This window comes from Macaca mulatta, chromosome 8, assembly GCF_049350105.2.
Source record: "Macaca mulatta isolate MMU2019108-1 chromosome 8, T2T-MMU8v2.0, whole genome shotgun sequence".
In the NCBI taxonomy this organism is placed as follows: domain Eukaryota; kingdom Metazoa; phylum Chordata; class Mammalia; order Primates; family Cercopithecidae; genus Macaca; species Macaca mulatta.
In genome coordinates this window covers 154,079,623-154,100,651 of record NC_133413.1, presented here as the reverse complement: position 1 = coordinate 154,100,651, position 21,029 = coordinate 154,079,623, and the positions used below count along the sequence as shown (strand labels likewise).

The following is a 21,029-nucleotide window of genomic DNA, read 5'->3' as shown; positions in this document are numbered from 1 at the left end:
GGTTTCTGGGCACGTGGCCGCAGGGCACGGGCGAGTCGGGGCGGAGGGTCGGGGCGCGGGCCGGGGGCGCGGTCCGGGGCGGGCGGCGGGGCCGCGGCGGGCGCGGGGCGCAGGAATGCGGGCGCGCCGCGGGTGGGGCCGCTCCGCCCCCAGGTGCTGCCCGGGCAGGCAGGAGGCAGGAGCGACGGGCGGGGCGGGGGCGGGCGCGTGAATCAGGCCGGGCGGGCCGCGGCAGGGAGTGGCTGCCGGACCGACCGGACCGCGAGGCCGCTGGGCGGCGGTCGGCTCCTGCTGCCCCTGTGCCGAGACCCCGCGCACCTGGCCAGGTAGGGCCCCCCTCCCCCGGCCCGGGCGGGGCGAGGCGGGGGCGGGCGCCCCTCGGTGCGGTCCCACCTGGGCTACCCTCGCGCCCGCACCTGGGCCGGGGCCGCGCGACCCAGAGAGGGGAGGTGGGAGTGGAGCGCGGCCGCGTGCGCGGGGCCGGGGCGGCGGGTCAGCTCGGACAGGGGGCGCCGCTGTGCGGATATGGACGCGAGCGCCCTCGCACGACGGCAGCCCGAGAAGAGCCGAGTGGGAAGCGGCCCGGGATCTGGGTCGAGCCTGCCTGGCCGTCCCGACTCGCTGCTGCCCTCGCGGCCTAGCTGGAGTCTGGGTGCTGGGCACGGCCTGGACCCTTCCCTGGGGACGCCCGCCCGGGCCACCGTGGACTGGGGTGGCCAGGGTGCGGCCTGGATCCCCGCCTGGCAAGCAGGGCGAGTGACGGGAGGGCTGCCCGTAGCGCCCATGTTCCAGGGCTGGGGTGGGTGGATGGGGCACCCAGCCGCCGCAGCCGCGAGCTCGCAGGGTGCACTGACCCCGTTGGGGGCTGGGGTGCCCACCCCGCAAGCTATCACTGAGCGACTTCCGGTCTGTGAGCCCTGTCCTCCGCACCCCACCTTTCCGCCTCCTAGAGCCTCCGCGCCCTCCTGGGCCCATCGGAACTTGGCACAGGCTCACCCCACTTTGTGTAGGAACTCCGGATCCTTCCATGGGGTCCTCCTTCCAGATACTCAGGAACCCCACTTCCTGCCAGGGTGGAGAGGATGGGGTCCTTGAAGGCCAGCTGAGGGCCCTGACTTCGAGTCAGAGGTCAGGGGTCAGCAGCAGAAGAGTGGATTCGTGCTGAGTCATTGGCCATGGGTGGGTTCCGTGCCCTACCTCCCTTGGGCAAGCGTTTGGTAGGCAAATGTGTGGGCATGCAGGCCACTGGGGTGCTCCATCTCAGGCTTGGGAGTGTCTGCGGCCCCGTCCATAGCCCAGCAGACACGTACCCATGAAAGGACACGATGTGAGGAATGAAGCCATTGGAGGTCTGGGCATCACCCTGTGATGATGAGGGGTGTCTGCTGGGAGGGCTCCTGGCAACGGGGGATTCCACAGTCCAGATGATCCCTGCCCCCATTACACACAGCCTGGAGCCTGGATGCTGTGTGGATATCCCTCCCCTGTGAAATCCTAAGGGACAGTGGGGGTCCTTTCTAGAGTGTCCCCCAGCGTCGGGAAGTGCCCTCAAACAAGGTTAGCAGGGTTGTTCCCCCTGCCCTGTATGGTCAGACACCGCCCCTACAGCCAGGCTGGCAGTGGTGAGTGGGCGCCCCGGCCCAGCCAGACAGGCCTACACCTCACCCCCATGTGGTTGGCCTCGATCTGCCCTAACGAGCCCCATATGTCAACCATGAGGACAATGCCCCAACAAAGAAATGTTGGGACAGCTTCTCCCAGGCCAGTTGGCATCTGGGGCTGTTGAGTGGCACCAGGTATTTCCCATGTCCCAACTCCATGTCACCCCCGGGGGTACCAGGCAGGACGGCGGCCTCCTGACCCCAACATTCTCAGCCTAGTGGCTCCGGTTAGCACCCGTGCAGTCCAGCTGGCCAGCGCCCATCCTGTCAGTGCCCCAGGGCACACTCCTCTGTCTGGGCTGAACCACCTTCCCAGCCAGGGCCAACATTCGGGAACCTGTGTGCTAGGCGGGGATAGGTGTCCTGCCTCCCTCCCCAACCCGAGGAGCAGTGGGATGGGCTGAGCGGTCCCTAGGGCTCTCCTTCCAGGGAGAGGTACCCAGGTAGCTCGGTGACCCCAGGCGTGGGCCCTGGGTGCGCCCCATCTGACCTTTCTGGAGAGGCCAGGCACCCTGCAGGGACCCTTTGGAGAACAGATTGGGCTGTGGGGCAGCCAAGTATGGATGATGGTGGGGAGCCCAGGACCTGGAAAGGTCCCTGCTGCCCTGGACGGGGGGCTGGTGGCAACAGGACTCTGAGCAAGTGGAGAGCCAGATCTGGGCGATATGGAGTGCAGGCCCTGCAGGGCCCTGTGGGCACCAAGGGGTTGTGGTCCAGGGAGGTGTTATCTGAGAAGGACAGTGACAAGAAAGGTCAAGGGAAGGAGGGGGACTGGTAGACAGAGACAGAGTCTAGGGGTCAGTGTTGCAAGGCTGGGCAGTCATAGAATGGGCTGTGGGAACCCAATTGTGAAACCCTGGGGATGGGGAGGAGGTGTCGCCCGGGGCTATGCGTAGGGCTTAGGGTTGCCATTCCAGGAGGAGGGTGGTCACAGCCCTGTTTGCTGCGCTCACCTTGGCTAGGCACGGTGTCTTGTGGACCCTCAGCTGTGTTGTGCAGTAGAGGTAGGCCAGAGAGGTGCAGTGACCTACCCACGGTTTCCCAGGCAGTCAGGGACAGACACATGCCAGCATGGGTGGCACCAGCTTATCCAGTAGGCACAGTGCCAGGGGCCTGTGAATGTCTTAAGAAAAAAGTGAATACTATAATGATGAATACAGCCTGGATTATGTTTGTCTTTAAGCCAACAGTCATAAAATGTTTTGGGGGGCGGTTGGTTTTATTTTCATTTTTTGTAGCGATGCAGTCTCTATCACCCAGGCAGGAGTGCAGCGTCACAATCATAACTCATAGCAGCCTCCAACTCCTGGGCTCAAACAATCCTTGTCTCAGCTTCCCAAGTGGCTGGGACTGCATGCGCACGCCACCATGCCTGCCTGATGTTTAAAATTTTTTGTAGAGATGGGGTCTTGCTGTGTTGCTCAGGCTGGTTTCAAACTCTTGGCTTCAAGCGGTTGTCCTGCCTCAGCCTCCCAGAGGAAGGAGAGACAAGGCTGGGATACCTGTGCCCCACCCTCTACCAGTATCCCCTCAGCTTGGGGTGTCCCTCAGTCTGGGTTGCCCTCTGTGAGCCTGGCTCAGCTGGTGTCCTGGAAGGCCTCCTGGGCATGGGCTAAACTTCAGCCTACCCAAGTCACTGACAGCCCCTTCCACAGTGTGTCCATTCTAGAGGGTAGGAGTGGTCCCAGTGCCCCCACCCCTAGTCATGTGTCTCCCTGCCCCTCCAGACCCCTGGCCCCAACATGGCCCGTCGCTCCCAGAGCTCCTCGCAGGGGGACAACCCACTGGCACCCGGGTACCTGCCGCCTCACTACAAAGAGTACTACCGCCTGGCGGTGGATGCACTGGCCGAGGGTGGCTCGGAGGCCTACAGCCGCTTCCTGGCGACTGAGGGGGCACCAGACTTCCTGTGCCCTGAAGAGCTGGAACATGTGAGCCGACACCTTCGGCCTCCACAGTATGTTACCCGAGAGCCACCCGAAGGCAGCCTTCTCGACGTGGACATGGATGGCTCCTCAGGTACATACTGGCCAGTGAACTCAGACCAGGCCGTGCCTGAGCTTGACCTGGGCTGGCCTCTGACCTTCGGCTTCCAGGGCACCGAGGTGACCACCTTGGTGCAGCCACCGCCCCCCGACAGCCCCAGCATCAAGGATGAGGCCCGCAGGATGATCCGTTCCGCCCAGCAGGTGCGCCATCTTGGGCTCAAGGGTAGTGGGGAGGGGCCAGGGCTAGAGGCACCAGGGTGGAGGAGACGCATGAGCACGATCAGCTTGGGTGAACCCTGAGCTCCAGCTGGAGCGGGGGTTCCTGGCAACAATCTTCAGGGCCGCCAGGTCTCGATCATCAGGGGCTACAGGCTCTGCACGGGTCTGCTTGCCCATGGTCATGGCCAGTGCCCAGAAATTCAGGGGCTCTGAGATGGGTGGGCACCGCCCCAGCCTGGGTTGATTGTTCAGATAATTACCTCTCATCCTGCCCGGTGGCCCTTGGCCAGCTGAGGGCTTCTAACCCTCACCAAACAGCTAGCAGACGGTGCAGGGTGCATCAGGTCCAGACGCTAAAGGCCCATGACTTTCTCCCCTGCCCATGGCAGCAACCCTGTCCCAGGGCAGAACTGGAGCCTGGGACTCAGCCCTGACAGCTGTCCTGGAGTGGGGGCAGCTCAGCCGTCTGTAGGGTGGAGGGGATTTTGAGGTGCCCTTGCCATGCCCCCAGCGGGGCCCCATACCCCAACCTGGCCCACCCTCGTCCAGGGTTCTCTGCCCTGCACCTGCCTCGGCTCCCTCCTCATGGCCAGCCACTCCACACCTCTTCTCCTTCTGGTCCTGTGGTCCCTTCCTCCTACCCATCTTCCAGACGCAGCCCCACTCCCAGGGATGGACTAGCTTGTTTCACAGTGGTTGTGGGTGATCCAGACGCCTCCTGGGCGTGGTGGGGAGGCTGGACAATAGTGTGGGGACAGCAGGGGCCTCTCCTCTCTGTCCTGACCCGCCCCTGCAGGTGGTGGCCGTGGTGATGGACATGTTCACTGATGTGGACCTGCTCAGCGAAGTGCTGGAGGCCGCCGCCCGTCGGGTCCCAGTCTACATCCTGCTGGATGAGATGAACGCGCAGCACTTCCTGGACATGGCCGACAAGTGCCGTGTCAACCTGCACCACGTGGATGTGAGTTCCCGGGAGTGGGAGATTGGGGAGGACCCGCGGCAGAGATCTGACTCCCCTCCCTCCCCAGTTCCTGCGGGTACGGACTGTGGCGGGCCCCACCTACTACTGCCGCACTGGGAAGTCCTTCAAGGGCCACGTCAAGGAGAAGTTCCTGCTGGTGGACTGTGCCGTGGTGATGAGTGGGAGCTACAGGTGCGCCCGCGAGCTTCCCTCACCCCCTTCTCTGGGGCCTCCTCCTGTAGCCCCAGCACCCCCTTTCCACACCAGGGCCCTCCTTGCCAGGAGCCCTTGTCCTGTATCCCTGCGTCCTCCCCGCCCCACCCGATGCCCACGGGGCTGCAGTGCCCTCGCTCCAGCTCAGTTTGACTCTGGCCCTGACCCCCCACAGCTTCATGTGGTCCTTTGAGAAGATCCACCGCAGCCTGGCACACGTGTTCCAAGGAGAGCTGGTCTCCAGCTTCGATGAGGAGTTCCGCATCCTCTTCGCGCAGTCCGAGCCGCTTGTGCCCTCGGCCGCGGCCCTGGCCCGCATGGATGCCTATGCCCTGGCTCCGTATGCCGGGGCCGGGCCCCTTGTGGGCGTCCCTGGGGTCGGGGCGCCAACCCCTTTCTCCTTCCCGAAACGAGCGCACCTCCTGTTCCCGCCACCCCGGGAAGAGGGCCTGGGCTTCCCCTCCTTCCTCGACCCGGACCGCCACTTCCTGTCGGCCTTCCGCCGGGAGGAGCCTCCACGGATGCCGGGGGGCGCGCTGGAGCCGCACGCGGGCCTGCGGCCGCTCTCGCGGCGCCTGGAGGCCGAGGCCGGGCAGGCTGGGGAGCTCGCGGGCGCGCGGGGCTTCTTCCAGGCGCGGCACCTGGAGATGGACGCCTTCAAGCGGCACAGCTTCGCGACCGAGGGCGCAGGCGCCGTGGAGAACTTCGCGGCCGCGCGGCAGGTGTCTCGGCAGACGTTCCTCAGCCACGGCGACGACTTCCGCTTCCAGACCAGCCACTTCCACCGCGACCAGCTCTACCAGCAGCAGTACCAGTGGGACCCGCAGCCCGCGCCGGCGCGCCCGCAGGGCCTGTTCGAGAAGCTTCGCGGGGGCCGCGCGGGTTTCGCGGACCCGGATGACTTCACCTTGGGCGCTGGGCCCCGCTTCCCGGAGCTCGGACCCGACGGGCACCAGCGGCTGGACTACGTGCCGTCCAGCGCGTCCCGCGAGGTGCGCCACGGCTCGGACCCCGCCTTCGGGCCCGGACCCCGCGGCCTGGAGCCCAGCGGGGCCCCGCGCCCCAACCTGACCCAGCGCTTCCCATGCCAGGCCGCGGTGAGGCCCGGCCCAGACTCCACTCCCCAGGCGGAGCCGGAGCGCAGGGGCGGGCCCGAGGGGCGGGCCGGGCTGCGGCGCTGGCGCCTGGCCTCCTACTTGAGCGGATGCCATGGCGAGGATGGGGGCGACGACGGCCTGCCGGCGCCCATGGAAGCGGAGGCTTACGAAGACGACGTGTTGCCTCCCGGGGGCCGGGCAGCTGCCGGCGACCTGCTCCCCTCGGCCTTCCGCGTCCCTGCAGCCTTCCCCACGAAGGTCCCGGTGCCAGGCTCGGGCAGCGGCGGCGGCAACGGCCCAGAGCGCGAGGGCCCGGAGGAGCCCGGCCTGGCCAAGCAGGACTCGTTCCGCTCGCGCCTGAACCCCCTGGTCCAGCGCAGCTCCAGGCTGCGCTCCTCGCTCATCTTCAGCACGTCACAGGCTGAGGGTACGGCCGGGACTGCGGCGGCCACAGAGAAGGTGCAGCTGCTGCACAAGGAGCAGACGGTCAGCGAGACGCTGGGGCCCGGCGGAGAGGCCGTGCGCTCCGCGGCTTCCACCAAGGTGGCGGAGCTGCTGGAGAAGTACAAAGGCCCAGCCCGTGATTCCGGCGGCGGCGTGGGCGCCATCACCGTTGCCAACCACAGCAAGACCATCGTGTCCCAGGCATGGCGGGAAGAGGTGGCAGCCCCAGGTGGCGTGGGTGGCGAGCGCCGCAGCCTCGAGAGCTGCCTCCTGGACCTGCGCGACTCTTTTGCGCAGCAACTGCACCAGGAGGCGGAGCGGCAGCCGGGAGCCGCCTCGCTCACCGCGGCGCAGCTGCTCGACACGCTGGGCCGGAGCGGCTCCGACCGCCTGCCCTCCCGCTTCCTCTCTGCCCAGGGCCGCGCAACCTCCCCGGAAGGGCTGGACAGCCCTCTGCCCTTGGAAGGGCCCGGGGCGCACCAGGTGCTCCATAATGAGCCAAAAGGGAGCCCCACCTCGGCTTACCCTGAGCGGAAGGGGAGCCCCACGCCCGGGTTTTCCACTCGAAGAGGAAGTCCAACTACAGGATTTATTGAGCAGAAAGGGAGCCCCACCTCAGCCTACCCCGAGCGCAGGAGCAGTCCGGTGCCACCCGTACCGGAGCGCAGGGGCAGTCCGGTGCCCCCCGTGCCAGAGCGCAGGGGGAGTCCGGTGCCTCCCGTGCCGGAGCGCAGGGGCAGCCTCACTCTTACCTTCTCCGGGGAGTCCCCGAAGGCTGGGCCCGTGGAGGAGGGGCCGAGCGGCCCCATGGAAGTCCTGCGCAAAGGCTCCCTGCGCCTTAGGCAGCTGCTGAGCCCCAAGGGCGAGCGGCGCATGGAGGATGAGAGTGGCTTCCCAGTGCCGCAGGAGAACGGGCAACCTGAGAGCCCGCGGCGGCCGTCACTGGGCCGGGGTGACAGCACAGAGGCTGCCACAGGAGATGAGCGGGGCCCGCGGGCGCGCCTGACTTCAGCCACGGCCAATGCCTTGTACAGCAGCAACCTTCGAGATGACACGAAGGCCATTCTGGAGCAGATCAGCGCCCACGGCCAGAAGCACCGTGCAGTCCCTGCCCCGGGCCCGGGCCCGGCCCACAGCAGCCCCGAGCTAGGCCGTCCACCGGCTGCTGGCGGCCTGGCCCCGGATATGTCCGACAAGGACAAGTGTTCAGCCATTTTCCGCTCGGACAGCCTGGGGACCCAGGGCCGGCTGAGCCGCACGCTGCCAGCCAGCGCGGAGGAGCGTGATCGGCTGCTGCGCCGCATGGAGAGCATGCGCAAGGAGAAGCGCGTGTACAGCCGCTTTGAGGTCTTCTGCAAGAAAGAGGAGGCCAGCGGCCCTGGGGCAGGGGAAGGCCCCGCGGAGGAGGGCACCAGGGACAGCAAGGTGGGCAAGTTCGTGCCCAAGATCCTGGGCACGTTCAAAGGCAAGAAGTGAGTCTCCTGACATCGCTGCCACGGTCACCCAGAGCCCCCACGGAAAAGAGAGCCCTGCGCATGGGTTTGAGCAGAGGCTGTCAGGCCACGGCCACTTGGGACTTGGCTGAGTGCGCCAGACCTCAGCTCCACTGGAGGCTCACCTGGCAGCTGCTGTCTCTGCCCCGGCCTCCACAACGCTGGGGCTCCAGCCCCTTGCCACCAGTGCCTTTCTCCCCTCAGCACCTTCTCTCTCCAGCACCTTCTCTGCACCATCAGCCTTGCGTGGCGCAGCATCTGGCTCCGCCATCTCTTTGTGCCTCAGTCCCGCCCCACCTTTTTTTTTTTTTTTTTTTTTTTTTGAGACCCAGGGCTGGAATGCAGTTGAGTGGTCTCGGCTCACTGCAACCTCTGCCTCCTGGGTTCCTGCGATTCTCCTGCCTCAGCCTCCTGAGTAGCTGGGATTACAGGTGCCTGCCACCATGCCCAGGTAATTTTTGTATTTTTAGTAGAGACAGGGTTTCACTATGTTGGCCAGGCTGGTCTCCAGCTCCTGGCCTCAAATGATCCGCCCGCCTCAGCCTCCCAAAGTCGGGGGATTACAGGCATGAGCCGCACACCCTTCTAAGTCTCTATCCTCTTGCAAGGGCCTCACCTCTGTGCCTCAATTCCCCATTCTCTGGGCCCTTTTCCTCCTCAGGGCCTCCTGTTCTCAGGGCCTCTCCCCTCCCTCCCTCCCTCCCTCCCTCCTCCCTCTCTCAGGGTCTTCTCCCTTCCTCCCCGCCCCCACCCCTGCCCAGGGTCTCCCCCGTCCTCAGGGCTTCACTTCCTTTTCTACTTGGATTCTCTGGCTCGCTGCCTCCCAGCATCTTTCTTGGAGGCCCGTCCTCTTGCTGTGGGGGAAGACTGGGCTGGCTGTGGGCAGTTTGCAAGGTCGGGGGGGAGCGTGAAGCTGGACCAGAAGATGCCCCTTGGAGTGGCAAGGAAGCTGGACAAGGCAGGCCACTGGGAAGGGGGTGCAGGGAAGCCCAAAGGTCTGCCTTGGCCAGGTCTGCCGTCTCCTCCAGCAAGGCTCTAGCCAGCACTGGGTGAGAGTGGGAGGGGCACTGGGCTTTGCAGCACAATAAAACATGGTCTGGACAACCTGTAGCCCTGGCCTCATGAGCACCCCCTGCACAGGCCCAGCCCAAGCCAGGTGCCAGAAGGGCCGGATTTGGGGGGGCTTATCCTTGACAGGTATGGGACCAGGTGAGGGCAGGGGACAAGGTGCAGCCCAGGCCAAGCCCAGCTGTTTAGACATAGGTCCTGGGCACCCCTGTAGGTGGGAGTGGTCCTTGCCCTCCTGGTGTCCAGCAGACAACCCCCTCCAACCCCATTCTCAGGTCCTTTCCTCTTTGTCACCAACACTAAGAATCTGTCTAGAGTTCCTGGGTTATCTTGTATCTCTTTTCACCCCCAGAGAGGAATTGCAGTTGACTCAGAATGACACATTTTGGCACCACATGTGTAGAACATCCCCCACTGTTAGATGCTAGCCTTGTGAAATTCATGTTTCTGTATTCTCTTTCTTTTCAAAAAATAATCTTTTTAGTGTAATAAATCCTAAGAGGGAACTGATTTAAGAAACAAGGCCACCAAACAAAGGCAGCAGTTCTGACTCCAGCAGCTGGGAGAGAAAGGGAAGTGACCCCACTCTCACTGCTGAACAGCCCACTGGTGACCAAAGCCACCACCCACGTAGGGATGACAGCAGGGACTTCTGGCCAGGGGCAAAGGTGCCTGGAAGTGGGATGCACCTGAGTGTCTCTTGGCCATGATGTTCTTGTGGGCACATCTGTGTGTGTGCTGCCTGGGGTGTCGCTGAGCGGACAGGCTCTCCAGCTGGAGCCCATGGAGAGGCCAGAGGCTGGCGGCCCTGCCTGGGCCTTTGGAGCCTCCTGCCTGCACCCTCCACATCCTCTAAACCATGATGCAGCACATTTCGGTGTTAATAAAACATAACACGGGCCGGGCGCGGTGGCTCAAGCCTGTAATCCCAGCACTTTGGGAGGCCGAGACGGGCGGATCACGAGGTCAGCAGATCGAGACCATCCTGGCTAACACTGGCTAACACGGTGAAACCCCGTCTCTACTAAAAAATACAAAAAACCAGCCGGGCGCAGTGGCGGGCGCCTGTAGTCCCAACTACTCGGGAGGCTGAGGCAGGAGAATGGCGTGAACCCGGGAGGCGGAGTTTGCAGTGAGCTGAGATCTGGCCACTGCACTCCAGCCTGGGCGGCAGAGCGAGACTCCGTCTCAAAAAAAAAAAAAAAAAAAAAAAAAAACATAACACACAAAATATTCTAGCACGTTCCCCAGTGTGTATAATCTCCCAGTTATTTCCTGCAGCCTTTAACCATGTGGCCTCCTGGATTTCCCCTGTGGACCCACCACCCAGCCCTGTGGGGGCACTAAAGACCCCCCAGCTCCACTTCCAAGGCCCACCTTGGCTCCTCCGACTTCACGCTGCTCTCCTGTTCCTGTCCCCGATGCCCCCTGTGCAGGCACACTCCTGAGTGCCCACCTGCGATTCCCCATTCAGCAGCCCTACCACACACTGCCCAGCCTGAGGCCAAGCCTCCAGCCCTGCAGCCCCCTGGCCTCTCTGCAGCGTCCTCTCCCACAGCTTCTTGGTCCTGCTTGTTCAGCACCCTAGGCCTTCAGGACCCAAGCAGCCCCCTTGGGAAACAAACCCCTGGGCTGGGTCTCTGACTGGCTCACCACTTCCTTGGGCCCTCCCGCTCCCTCCTCCACCGCCTCCAACCTTCTCCCAAGCCCAGCCTCCCTGAGTCTCTTGCAGGTGCCTGGCCTAGCACCAGGGCAGCGCTAGCTCCCACCCTCTGCTCAGCTTCCCCACCCACATCTTGTCCTTCCCCACCCTCCCGCATGGTGGCAATGGCTTCCACAACCCAGAGGCGTCCCTGCTCCTGGCAGCCCAACCCCCGACCACAGCACAGGCTGCGCCTTTCTGACTGTGAGCTCCTCCAGCGTGTGAGCTCCTCCAGCGTGTGAGCTTCCCAGACTGTGAGTCTGGCAGCCCAACCCCCCCACCGACAGCACAGGCTGCGCCCTTTAGACTGTGAGCTCCTCCCAGCCTGCGAACTTTCCAGCTGCCTTCCTGTGTTCCAGCCCCAACCCAGGGGCAGGTGCAGCTGAGGACACCTGGCACCCTAGGACACAGCTTTGTGTCCACAGGGCCCCTTTGATCTCTGCAGCCCTGCACAGCCCTGGCCTGAACTCATACCAGGGCCTTTGCCTGGGGGTGACAAGAGGAGGTAACCCTGACCTCACGAGATGTCTGTCTCCCACCCTCACCTACAGAGACCTGAAGACAGATCAGGCGCAGTGGCTGTACTGAGGGAGCGCAGGCTGCAATCCCTGACAGCAGGGGAGGGGCGAGGCTGCCCCCTTCTTTCTCCCCTTCTCTCCTCTGGCTCAGAGTCACAAACATGGCCATGAGGTGACCCTAGGTCCCTACCCCACAGGACCACCCTGAGGGGCAGCCTGGACCCTGAAGCCACAGCAGGTAGGAAAATGATGGACCAAGGACAGGAAGCTGCCCCAGGCAAACCTAGAGGGAAAAGCCCAGTGCGGGATGTGGAGTGGGCAGGGCCTCTAGTGGGGCGGGTGGCACTGAGCTCTGGGGTGGAGGTTTCAGGACAGGGGCGGTGGGGTCCTCAGAGGAGTGGAGGCTCCAGGAAAGGGGTCGGGCCCCCCAGCTAGTGGATGCTGTGACCTCAGAGGGGAGGGGAGGAACGATGGCTGCTCAGACTGGGGGCAGACATGACTTTATTGGAGGAAGTCACTGGGGCTGGGGCAGGGCCCTCATCTGCTCCCCCGAGGAGACCCAGGCGAGCTCCCTGGAACTTCAACGTGGCCTGGCAAAGCAGGGAGGGCTAAGGGGTGCAGGATATTGGGGAGGGGTCTGGGGAAGGGGCCGGGGCAGGAACAGGGGGCCAGGTGAAGGGAGTAGGGCAGCTCATACACGGTGCCTCTCCAGCAGGGGCAGGTGGCCCAGTGCCGAGTGGCAGACAGTCCCATAGGCTTGGGAGTAGCCTCCAAGCAGAGCCCTGGCGGCCCCCTGGGCACCCTGCAAGGCAGAGGTGCTGAACATCCTCCGGCCGGGCCGGGCCTCCGGAGGACGCCGGGGAGGGACCTGTGTGTAGTTGAGGGTCACATGAAGAGGGTGTCAGAGGGGGTGCAGTGGAGGGGAGGCCTTGAGGTCCTCGAGAGATTTGAACTGGACATTGGAGGGGCAATGGGAAGGATGGGGAAGGGAGGGAAAAGGAGGGGAAGAGGAGGATGAGGGGACGGGGGCAGACTGGGCCGGGCTCACCTGTTGTGTGCTGGCCACCCTCACCCCACCACCCCGGTTCCAGTCACCCCGGATCAGAGCCTGGTTGGCCACCTGAGCTGCAGCCTGTGAGGTCAGGGAAGGCGCAGCTCCCCTCCGGCCTGGCTTCTCCTGGGGAGGGCCATGTCACAGGGTCACAGAAAGGTGCAGAGGAAGGGTCCCTCTTGTGCCCACCCCACCATGACTTACCAGCAAGAATGTCAAGGGGGGCTCTTCCTTCGCCCCGGGGGGCCTTTCCCCACTCCCTAGGAGTGCAGGCTGGAGCGTGGGAGCGGAGTTCTGCCTGGGGGTGTTCTTGGCTGCACGGGGGAACTCTGTGGAGTCAGAAAGTCAACCCCAGAGTCAGGAACCCGACGCTGCGCACAGTTGGCAGCCACAGGCAGAAGGGGCCCGGGCCATGCTCTGTGTGGGTAGTGTGGGTAGCCAGCAAAGATCACACACCGTGCTCGGGGGGGTCATGGCTCGGGCTACTCTGAGGCCTGGGTCTGGGGCCCTGCACAGGTGTCCCGGAAGGCAGCTGCGGGTCAGCTCTGGGTTTGTGCAGGTGTGCCTGGGACGGGGAGACACCCTCCAGGCCCTTCTCTCTTGAGGTGCCGTTGCTGCCTTTGCACTCCAGGATCATCTGCAAGAGGAGAAGGGTGCTCAGAGGGCACAGCCTGGGCATGGGTGTTTGGGGGTCTCTAACGTCGGAGGCAGCCTCCAGGGTGCAGTAGACAGGGGATGATGGGGGTCGCGGCCTCCAGGGTGCAGTAGACAGGGGATGATGGGGGTCGCGGCCTCCAGGGTGCAGTAGACAGGGGATGATGGGGGTCGCGGCCTCCAGGGTGCAGTAGACAGGGGATGATGGGGGTCGCGAGCTGGAGCACCTGATAGACGCGGCTGCGGTACTCAGGCGCAGAGAGCTGGACCCCTTCGCGTGCCCGGAGCTGCACATGTACCTTTCGTGCCCACTCATCACTGGGGCAGTGGAACCTGCAGGGAGCCAGAGAGGTGAGGCCTGGGCTGTGGCCAAGGGAGCCCCTCAAGCTGTCATTGCAGGGTCCGTGCTGCGGGGGCTCTCCCTCATGGGCTGGCTCTCTCCTGCCCCCACCTCTGTCCCCCGCACTTAGGGGACTCTCTCCCACTCCCACCTCTGCACGTAGGGGTGCTGCAGTGCCTGGGTGGCGCTTAACCGCTTGTCTGGGGTGAACACCAGGAGTCGCCTAAGGAGGTCCAAGGCCTCTGGGGAAGTGTCTGGCGGTAGGAGGGCGTCCAGCGTCTGTCGTGGCCTGTGGGCTGCCGTGTGTCGTATCCAGGGCCCGACCCAAGGGCCCCTCCTCAGATCCACATTCATGGGTGGGGCTCAGCTTTGAAACTGGGGTCCTCCCTGCTGTCCTGTCTAGGTAGGTGCCCCTGTGCCTGACCTGCACAGTGGAGAGACCCCTGCAGCCCCCTGGTGCCCTCCTCTCCACGCCTAGCACAGCTCCTCCGGGCCACCCTCTAGGACCACCACCAGGGGCTCCTGCTTTCAGAGTGGCCAACAGTTGTTGGGTTGGGGACTGCCATCATGAAAGCAGGTGGAATCTGAACTGGTACAAATTGGACCCAGTAACCTTGCAGGAAGGGGGCCCTGCTCCCTTGAGACAGGCTACCCTCTCACCCTCACCGAAGTGCCCCCACTCACCGGGACCCCAGGCGGTGCAGCACAGAGGTACGGCAGCCTGAGCCAAGAGCCAGGAGGTCTGGGGCAGCAGAAGGTGGTGTGACCCAGGCAGACCTGGTAGACTGGGGCGGCTCAGGGTATCTGGGGCCAGCCGTCTCTTCCAGCCCCAGGGAGCACAGCCTCTCTACAGGGTTTCTGCTGTCTGGCAGGGCTCAAACACCATCGCCAGGGTGTGCCACCCAGCCTGTGCACGGGAGCACCCGCTCACAATCCCTGCTCCACACTCTGGCACCTGGCCCTGGGGCGTGCTCACACAGGTGGACACTGGCGCCCACCTCCACGGATGAGGAGGCTCCACCCGGACAAGCAGATGTACCTGGGAGTGCAGCTCCCTCTTGCCCCCACCCTCAAGAGTGACCCCCATGGCCCCACTACCACTGCCTTCCTCCACCTCTTCCCCTAGCACCTGAATCTCTCCCGCCCAGCTCTCTGGGCGCACCCCAGCTCCCGGCACAGTGACAGTCCCTGCCCCTGCTACCTGAATCCCTCGGGGAACTTGTCCAGCGTGCTGGCCCCTTCATGGTCACTGCTTGGCTCTCATGGTGACTGTGCCAGGTGCTGCCTACCCACATCCCCCCGCCAGCAGCTCTTCCTGGGCCTCCATCACCAGTTGGTCTTCCTGGGGTTCCTGCCTCATCCTCTGGATCTTCCCGCCTCATCCTCTGGATCCTCCCTGTCCCCGTCCCTCCTCTCAGCACAGTCCTAGCCTGTCAGCTGCTGTCTCCCCACAGCTGTGCTATCTGACCTGCAGCATTCCCGGTGCCCAGCCCCAGCCACCTGGCTCACCCTCCTTGGATGGCGGTGGGATGGTCTCCAGGATCAGCTCCAGCTGGTGGAGGGTGGACGTGCCCGGAAACAGGGGCCTCCCCCGCAGCATCTCCCCCAGGATACAGCCCAGACTCCACATGTCCACCCCAAGGGTGTACCTGGGGCACGAAAGGGTGTAGGCACGGAGAGACCCAGAGGCAGAAGTGGGGGTGGGGTTGCTAGGGGGGTGAATGGGGGACACTTGTGGACCAAGGCAGGGTGGGAGTACAGGAGGCCTGGGAGCCCTGGCTGGGCAGGAGGGCAGCAGGGAGGTGGAGGGTGGGTTGGGGGTGTCCGGCTGTTACCGGTGTGAAGACAGCAGCACCTCCGGAGCTCGGTACCAGCGTGTGGCCACGTACTCTGTCAAGGCCTGGTCTTCAGGCCCCTCAGGGAGGTCGCCCAGGGAGCGGGCCAGACCAAAGTCACACAGCTTCACTGTGCAGTTGGCATCCAGGAGCACATTGGACGGCTGCAGAGAGGAGGCAGGCTGAGGCCCTGGGGCTGGGTGGGGCCAGGAGCTGGGCCACGTGGCCTAGCAGGGGGCTGGAGGCAGGGGGACCACACCTTCTGGTCCCGGTGCACAACGTGCCCCGAGTGGAGGAACCGGGTGGCCTGCAGAAGCTGGTAGAAGATGGAGCGCACGTGGACATCCTGCAGCAGCCCGCCCTTCCGGATTACTGCGTTCAGGTCAGTGTCTGCGGAGAGGGGGTGAGAGGGTGGGGGGGCAACCTGGGGGGAGTAGGAGAGGGGCACCTGGCAGGTCTGTCCCATTTTGAACCAGCCCACGGCCTGGCCGCCCCGCTTCTCCATCCTGCGCACTGCCTGTGGGCACAGCGGTGGGGTCTGCAGGAGTTTTCACACTTTATTTCACGTTGCCCTTGTTTCATAAAATAAGGAAAAGGAGAACACAACTGCAAACTGTGGTCGGAGCAGGAGCCTGGGGCAGGTGGGACGAAGGGGGTCGCTGCTGGCTCTGGAGGCTGACACTGGTCAGCTGTCTGTCCCTGAGTCCAGGGTACAGGGTGAGGGAGCAAGCCACTGTGGGCCGGCCGCAGAGGGACACGCAGAGGGCGTAAGGACAGGACAGAGGTGGGGCTGGGGCCCTGGCCGAGGCCTCACTCACCCATAAACTCAAACACCAGGTAAATGTCCCTATCGTTCTCTGCCCGGATCACATCAAGGAGGCTGATGATATTGGGATGGTCCCCAAACTCCTGGGGAGAGAGTTGGAGGTGGCTGGAAGGCCAGGAGGGGCTGTGTTCTGGGGGCCAAGAAGCCGGGTTTCTCTCCTGTCTGGAGAGATCTGTACCTGGGGAAGGGGACTGGGCTGGAGGGCCCAGGCCACTCACCTGGAGGAGCATGATTTCCCGGAATGTTCTCTGAAGAGACAGAAACACAGGTGTGTGGGTGGGCGGAGCAAGAAGGAAGCTCCTGTCCTGAGAGGACCCAAAGGAGCTGATGTCTGTCACCCAATGCCCACCAGACCAGGCGTGGCAAGGGGGCAGTGTTCTGAGACAGGCCAGAACATCTGCTATGACCGGGCTCCAGCTCCCACCGGAGCTTCCAGGCACCAGGGCAAGGGGCTGCCCCTCCCAGCCCCCATCCTCTCCTGCGCTTCTCCCCACACACTCACCTGGGCATCTGTCTTATCCCTAAAAGCATCAAAGATTTTCTTGATGGCCACCACCTCACCAGTCCTTCGGTCCACTGCCTTCCACACAATGCCGTAGGCCTGGGAAGGAGTGCCATCATACAGGGCCAGGCCCTTGCCCCGCCATCCCCTACCCACCCAGATTGTCCCTACAGACATGAGGCTCCTCCTTCCCATCCTGGGTCCCGAGAGGGGATGGAGTGTGGGCTTCTGCAACTGCAGGCTGCCCTAGACTCCGACATCTTCCAGAGGAGGGAGGTAGAGTGGAGGGAGGGTGAGAGCTGGCGAGGCCCCGGAGGAAAGGAGGCCACAGAGGGGAGCGTCTGGGCAGGAAATGAAGCTCGGGGATGCCCTACCATCCCTCCAGCCGCCCAGGCGCTCTCCCTCCCTTTCTCTCACACCCCATCTACCCCCAATCCTCTTGGCCCCACCTTCAGATTCCTCCAGAATCTAGCCCTTGCCGCTGTCTCCTCTGCCCCCATCCTGGTCCCAGCCTCTGACGTCTCTCACTGGGTGGCTATGCTAACCCCTTAACTCATCTCTGTCTGCCACTCCTGTGCTCACCCATAGTGGGTCCTCAACACAGGAGTGGGCCTTGTAAAGTGACACCAGCAGCTGCTACAGCTCCCAGCGTCAGCAACAGTAAAAACCAAAGTCTGGGAAGTTCCCCAAAGCCCCCACACGACCGGACCCTCACCATTCACCTGTCTCTCTCCGTCTCCTATCCAGTGGCACACACAACCCTGCGCTGGGGCTACTCCTATCCAGTGGCACACACAACCCTGCGCTGGGGCTACTCCTATCCAGTGGCACACACAACCCTGCGCTGGGGCTACTCCTATCCAGTGGCACACACAACCCTGCGCTGGGGCTACTCCTATCCAGTGGCACACACAACCCTGCGCTGGGGCTACTCCTATCCAGTGGCACACACAACCCTGCGCTGGGGCTACTCCTATCCAGTGGCACACACAACCCTGCGCTGGGGCTACTCCTATCCAGTGGCACACACAACCCTGCGCTGGGGCTACTCCTATCCAGTGGCACACACAACCCTGCGCTGGGGCTACTCCTATCCAGTGGCACACACAACCCTGCGCTGGGGCTACTCCTATCCAGTGGCACACACAACCCTGCGCTGGGGCTACTCCTATCCAGTGGCACACACAACCCTGCGCTGGGGCTACTCCTATCCAGTGGCACACACAACCCTGCGCTGGGGCTACTCCTATCCAGTGGCACACACAACCCTGCACTGGGGCTACGCACTTGCTCTCTGCACTGCCTGGAAGGCTCTCCCTCCCCTCCCCATGGCACCCTGGAACACCCCCCACCCGCCCACGCACACACACACAGGCCCACATGCTCACACACGCACACGGATACAGAAGGCTCTGGCCTTCGCTCTGCGCCCACCCCATACCCAGTCAGGCCCTTCTCGGGCCTTGCCCTTGCGCTCTTGAGCCTGGGGTCCGCCCTCCCTCTCAGTGACCCAGGCGCGGGCCCAGCCTCCCCAGAGCGTCCTGTGGCCCCCGGAAGCGGCGACTGTGGGCGCGTGGGGAGCGGGGCGCCAGGATCCCTCCGCCTGAGGCCGCTGGGGGCCCTGGATGTCACCTGCCTCCAGGAGCCAGGTTCTTGGGAGTCGGGATCGTGTTACCCCATGAGGAAACTGAGGCACCAAGAGGCTCCAGATCACCCCTCCCGTCTACGGAGGAGGCAGGACGCCAGTGTGTGACGGAACAGGCCTCCGAGGGGACCGGCCACGCCCCGCAGGTCCTCTCTCCGCAGATCTGCGGTGCCCCTCGGAGGGCGGACGCACCACCAGGCACTCACCCCTTGCCCGAGCTGCCGCCTGAGTACGTATCTCCGGACGATGCGAGGGTCCACTGCGCTGCACATGGCGGCCAGGACGCCCGCGGGGCCTTACTGTGGAGTCGGTTGCCGTGGGAACCGACGCCGGCCCGGCCCCGCCCCTCGGGGCGCCCCTCCCAACACCCCCTCTTCCCACCCCCCGGCAGGCCCCGGCTCCGCCCCACAGTGGCCCCCCCACCTCCCCCCAGGCCCGGCCCCGCCCCACAGTGGCCCCGCCCCTCTGTGCGCCCCGCCCCTCTGTGCGCTCCGCCCCACAGTGCGCCCCGCCCCTCTGTGCGCCCCGCCAGTCTCCTCGCAGAACCACGCCCAGCTCGGTTGACTAAAGTAGAAATCATAACAATCTGTTGTGAACTCTATAACTTGTAGAAGTAAAATGCATGACACCAATAGCAAAAGTGAAGGGGGATAATGGAAATACACATTTATACTGTTACAGAATAACATATGAGAATCTATATTGTAAGGTTCTTAAGTTACATGTGAAGTATTAATAATATAATATTATTTGGGCAGGGCACGGTGGCTCACGCCTGTAATCCCAAAACTTTGGGAGGCCGAGGCGGGCGGATCACCGGAGGTCAGGAGTTCAAGACCAGCCTGGCCAACGTGGTGAAGCCCCGTCTCCACTCAAAATACAAAAATTAGACGAGCGTGGTGGCGCGCTTGTAATTCCACCTACTCGGGAGGCTAAGGCAGGATAATCGCTTGAATTCGGAAGGCGGAGGTTGCAGTGAGCCCAGATCGAGTCACTGCACTCCAGCCTGGGTGACAGAAAGAGACTCAGTCACAAAAATAAATAAAATAAAATAAAATAAAATAAAATAAAATAAAATAAAATACAATACAATAAAATAAAATAAAGAGATATAGCTGATAAGCCCATTATCTAGATAGAACAGAATATTAAAAACTACTTATAGCCAGGCACAGTAGTTCACGCCTGTAATCTCAGCACCTTGGGAGGCCAAGGAGGGCAGATGGCTTGAACTCAGGAGTTGGAGACCAGCTTCGGCAACATAAAACCTCATTTCTATTTAAAAAAAAAAAAAAAAGGAAAATTAGCTGGGTTTGGTGACATGAGCCTGTTGTCCCAGCTACTTGGGAGGCTGAGGCAGGAGGATCACTTGAGCCGGGAGGCAGAGGTTGCAGTGAGCCCGGATTGCGCCACTGCACTCCGGCCTGGATGACAGTGCCAGACCCTGTCTCAAACAACAACCACAACGAACTACTTGCTCAAAAAGAATTCAGGAAAAGAAGGAAAAGGAACAAAGAATAGATAAGACCAGCAGAAAACAAATAGCAGGACCGGGTGTGGTGGCTCATACCTATAATCCCAGCACTCTGGGAGGCCGAGGCAGGTGGATCATGAGATCAGGAGATCGAAACCATCCTGGCCAACATGGTGAAACCTCATCTCTATTAAAAACACAAAAAAATTAGCTGGGCGTGGTGGGGCATGCCTGTAGTCCCAGCTGTTTGGGAGGCTAAGGTAGGAGAATCACTTGAACTTAGGAGGCAGAGGTTGCAGTGAGCCAAGATCGCCCTACTGAACTCCAGCCTGGCAACAGAACAAGACTCCTTCTCAAAAAAAAAAGGCCGGGTGCAGTGACTCACGCTTGTAATCTCAGCACTTTGGGAGGCCAAGGTAGGTGGATCACAGGAGTTTGAGACTAGCCTGGCCAATATGGTGAAACCTTGTTTCTACTAAAAATAGAAAAATTAGCTGGGCATGGTGGCGTGCGTCCGTAATCCCAGCTACTAGGGAGGCTGAGGCAGGAGAATTGCTTGAACCCAGGAGGCAGAGGTTGCAGTGAGCCGAGATTGCACCACTGCACTCCAGCCTGGGCGACAGAGTGAGACTCCGTCTCAAAGAAAAAAAAAAAAAAAAGATGGTTGACTTAAAACTTACCATTTTATTTTTATTATTATTATTTTTAACTAAAAGGTAAACTTTAATGTCGAAAGTTCAAACTTGGGGAAGACAGAAAAGATCACACACAAGGCTGTCACTTCACACTTGGAAGGTTGCACGGCGGCCAGGCAGAGGCGCTCCTCACTTCCCAGACAGGGAGGCCGGGCAGAGGCGCTGCTCACTTCCCGGACGGGGCGGTGGCCGGGCAGAGGTGCTGCTCACTTCCCGGACGGGGCGGTGGCCAGGCAGAGGTGCTGCTCACTTCCCAGACAGGGAGGCCGGGCAGAGGTGCTCCTCACTTCCCAGACAGGGAGGCCGGGCAGAGGCGCTGCTCACTTCCCGGACGGGGCGGTGGCCGGGCAGAGGTGCTGCTCACTTCCCAGACAGGGAGGCCGGGCAGAGGTGCTCCTCACTTCCCAGACAGGGAGGCCGGGCAGAGGCGCTGCTCACTTCCCGGACGGGGCGGTGGCCGGGCAGAGGCGCTGCTCACTTCCCGGATGGGGCGGTGGCCGGGCAGAGGCGCTGCTCACTTCCCGGATGGGGCGGTGGCCGGGCAGAGGCGCTCCTCAATTCCCAGCCGGTTGGCAGCTGGGCAGAGGCGCTCTTAATTATTACATCATATATAAATGGTCTAAATACTCCAATAAAAAGGCGG

At 62.8% G+C, this 21,029-nt stretch overlaps 3 protein-coding genes and 1 long non-coding RNA gene across 11 annotated transcripts; 3 read left to right on the top strand and 1 right to left on the bottom strand.

Annotated features, from left to right (window-relative positions):
- Window positions 1-128: 128 nt before the first annotated feature.
- FAM83H (family with sequence similarity 83 member H) lies at window positions 129-9,180 on the top strand. Of its 2 annotated transcripts, none has more exons than XM_028853080.2 (5): window positions 129-326; window positions 3,389-3,850; window positions 4,665-4,829; window positions 4,897-5,021; window positions 5,218-9,180. In XM_028853080.2, the coding sequence occupies exons 2-5, from the start codon at window positions 3,404-3,406 to the stop codon at window positions 8,057-8,059; spliced, it is 3,579 nt and encodes a 1,192-aa protein (XP_028708913.2). In that variant the 5' UTR covers window positions 129-326; window positions 3,389-3,403; the 3' UTR covers window positions 8,060-9,180. The 2 variants fall into 2 exon arrangements, with proteins under 2 accessions (XP_028708913.2, XP_015001643.2); XM_015146157.3 differs by lacking the exon at window positions 129-326 and adding an exon at window positions 1,039-1,179.
- Window positions 8,119-9,180, top strand: LOC144330901 (protein GVQW1-like). Its single transcript, XM_077944573.1, has one exon. It carries the CDS (start codon window positions 8,119-8,121, stop codon window positions 8,602-8,604), a length of 486 nt encoding a protein of 161 aa, XP_077800699.1. The 3' UTR covers window positions 8,605-9,180.
- A 2,031-nt stretch (window positions 9,181-11,211) lies between these two features.
- LOC144330907 (uncharacterized) lies at window positions 11,212-13,708 on the top strand. Its single transcript, XR_013397547.1, has 4 exons — window positions 11,212-11,351; window positions 11,562-11,602; window positions 13,323-13,420; window positions 13,573-13,708. It is a non-coding gene; the product is annotated as an uncharacterized LOC144330907 (long non-coding RNA).
- On the bottom strand, window positions 11,849-20,742 carry MAPK15 (mitogen-activated protein kinase 15). 7 transcript variants are annotated; one of them, XM_077944503.1, is made up of 16 exons: window positions 20,372-20,742; window positions 19,788-19,878; window positions 19,418-19,492; window positions 18,424-18,516; window positions 16,569-16,671; window positions 16,063-16,175; window positions 15,504-15,634; window positions 15,245-15,408; window positions 14,919-15,058; window positions 14,094-14,151; window positions 13,561-13,698; window positions 13,297-13,402; window positions 12,872-13,052; window positions 12,620-12,744; window positions 12,413-12,541; window positions 11,849-12,232 (listed from the first exon to the last, which is right to left on the bottom strand). In XM_077944503.1, exons 6-16 carry the CDS (start codon window positions 16,064-16,066, stop codon window positions 12,056-12,058), a joined length of 1,353 nt encoding a protein of 450 aa, XP_077800629.1. In that variant the 5' UTR covers window positions 16,067-16,175; window positions 16,569-16,671; window positions 18,424-18,516; window positions 19,418-19,492; window positions 19,788-19,878; window positions 20,372-20,742; the 3' UTR covers window positions 11,849-12,055. The 7 variants fall into 7 exon arrangements, with proteins under 7 accessions (XP_077800629.1, XP_015001639.2, XP_077800626.1 ...); XM_015146153.3 differs by lacking the exons at window positions 19,418-19,492; window positions 19,788-19,878; window positions 20,372-20,742 and adding an exon at window positions 16,289-16,318 and having other exon boundaries at window positions 16,063-16,153; window positions 16,573-16,671; window positions 18,424-18,620; XM_077944500.1 differs by lacking the exons at window positions 19,418-19,492; window positions 19,788-19,878; window positions 20,372-20,742 and having other exon boundaries at window positions 16,063-16,318; window positions 16,573-16,671; window positions 18,424-18,620.
- Window positions 20,743-21,029: the final 287 nt, after the last annotated feature.

Excerpts from the sequence above, each read along its gene's own strand:
- FAM83H (XM_028853080.2), top strand. The coding sequence starts at position 3,404 with ATGGCCCGTCGCTCCCAGAGCTCCTCGCAGGGGGACAACCCACTGGCA. Across the intron at positions 3,851-4,664 it reads TGATCCGTTCCGCCCAGCAG|GTGGTGGCCGTGGTGATGGA; the intron begins GTGCGCCATCTT and ends CCGCCCCTGCAG. Across the intron at positions 5,022-5,217 it reads GTGATGAGTGGGAGCTACAG|CTTCATGTGGTCCTTTGAGA; the intron begins GTGCGCCCGCGA and ends GACCCCCCACAG.
- LOC144330901 (XM_077944573.1), top strand. The coding sequence starts at position 8,119 with ATGGGTTTGAGCAGAGGCTGTCAGGCCACGGCCACTTGGGACTTGGCT.
- MAPK15 (XM_077944499.1), bottom strand. The coding sequence starts at position 16,767 with ATGGGAAGGAGGAGCCTCATGTCTGTAGGGACAATCTGGGTGGGTAGG. Across the intron at positions 15,635-16,062 it reads CCTGGTGTTTGAGTTTATGG|ACACTGACCTGAACGCAGTA; the intron begins GTGAGTGAGGCC and ends CCCTCTCCGCAG. Across the intron at positions 13,053-13,296 it reads ACCGCAGCCGCGTCTATCAG|ATGATCCTGGAGTGCAAAGG; the intron begins GTGCTCCAGCTC and ends CTCCTCTTGCAG.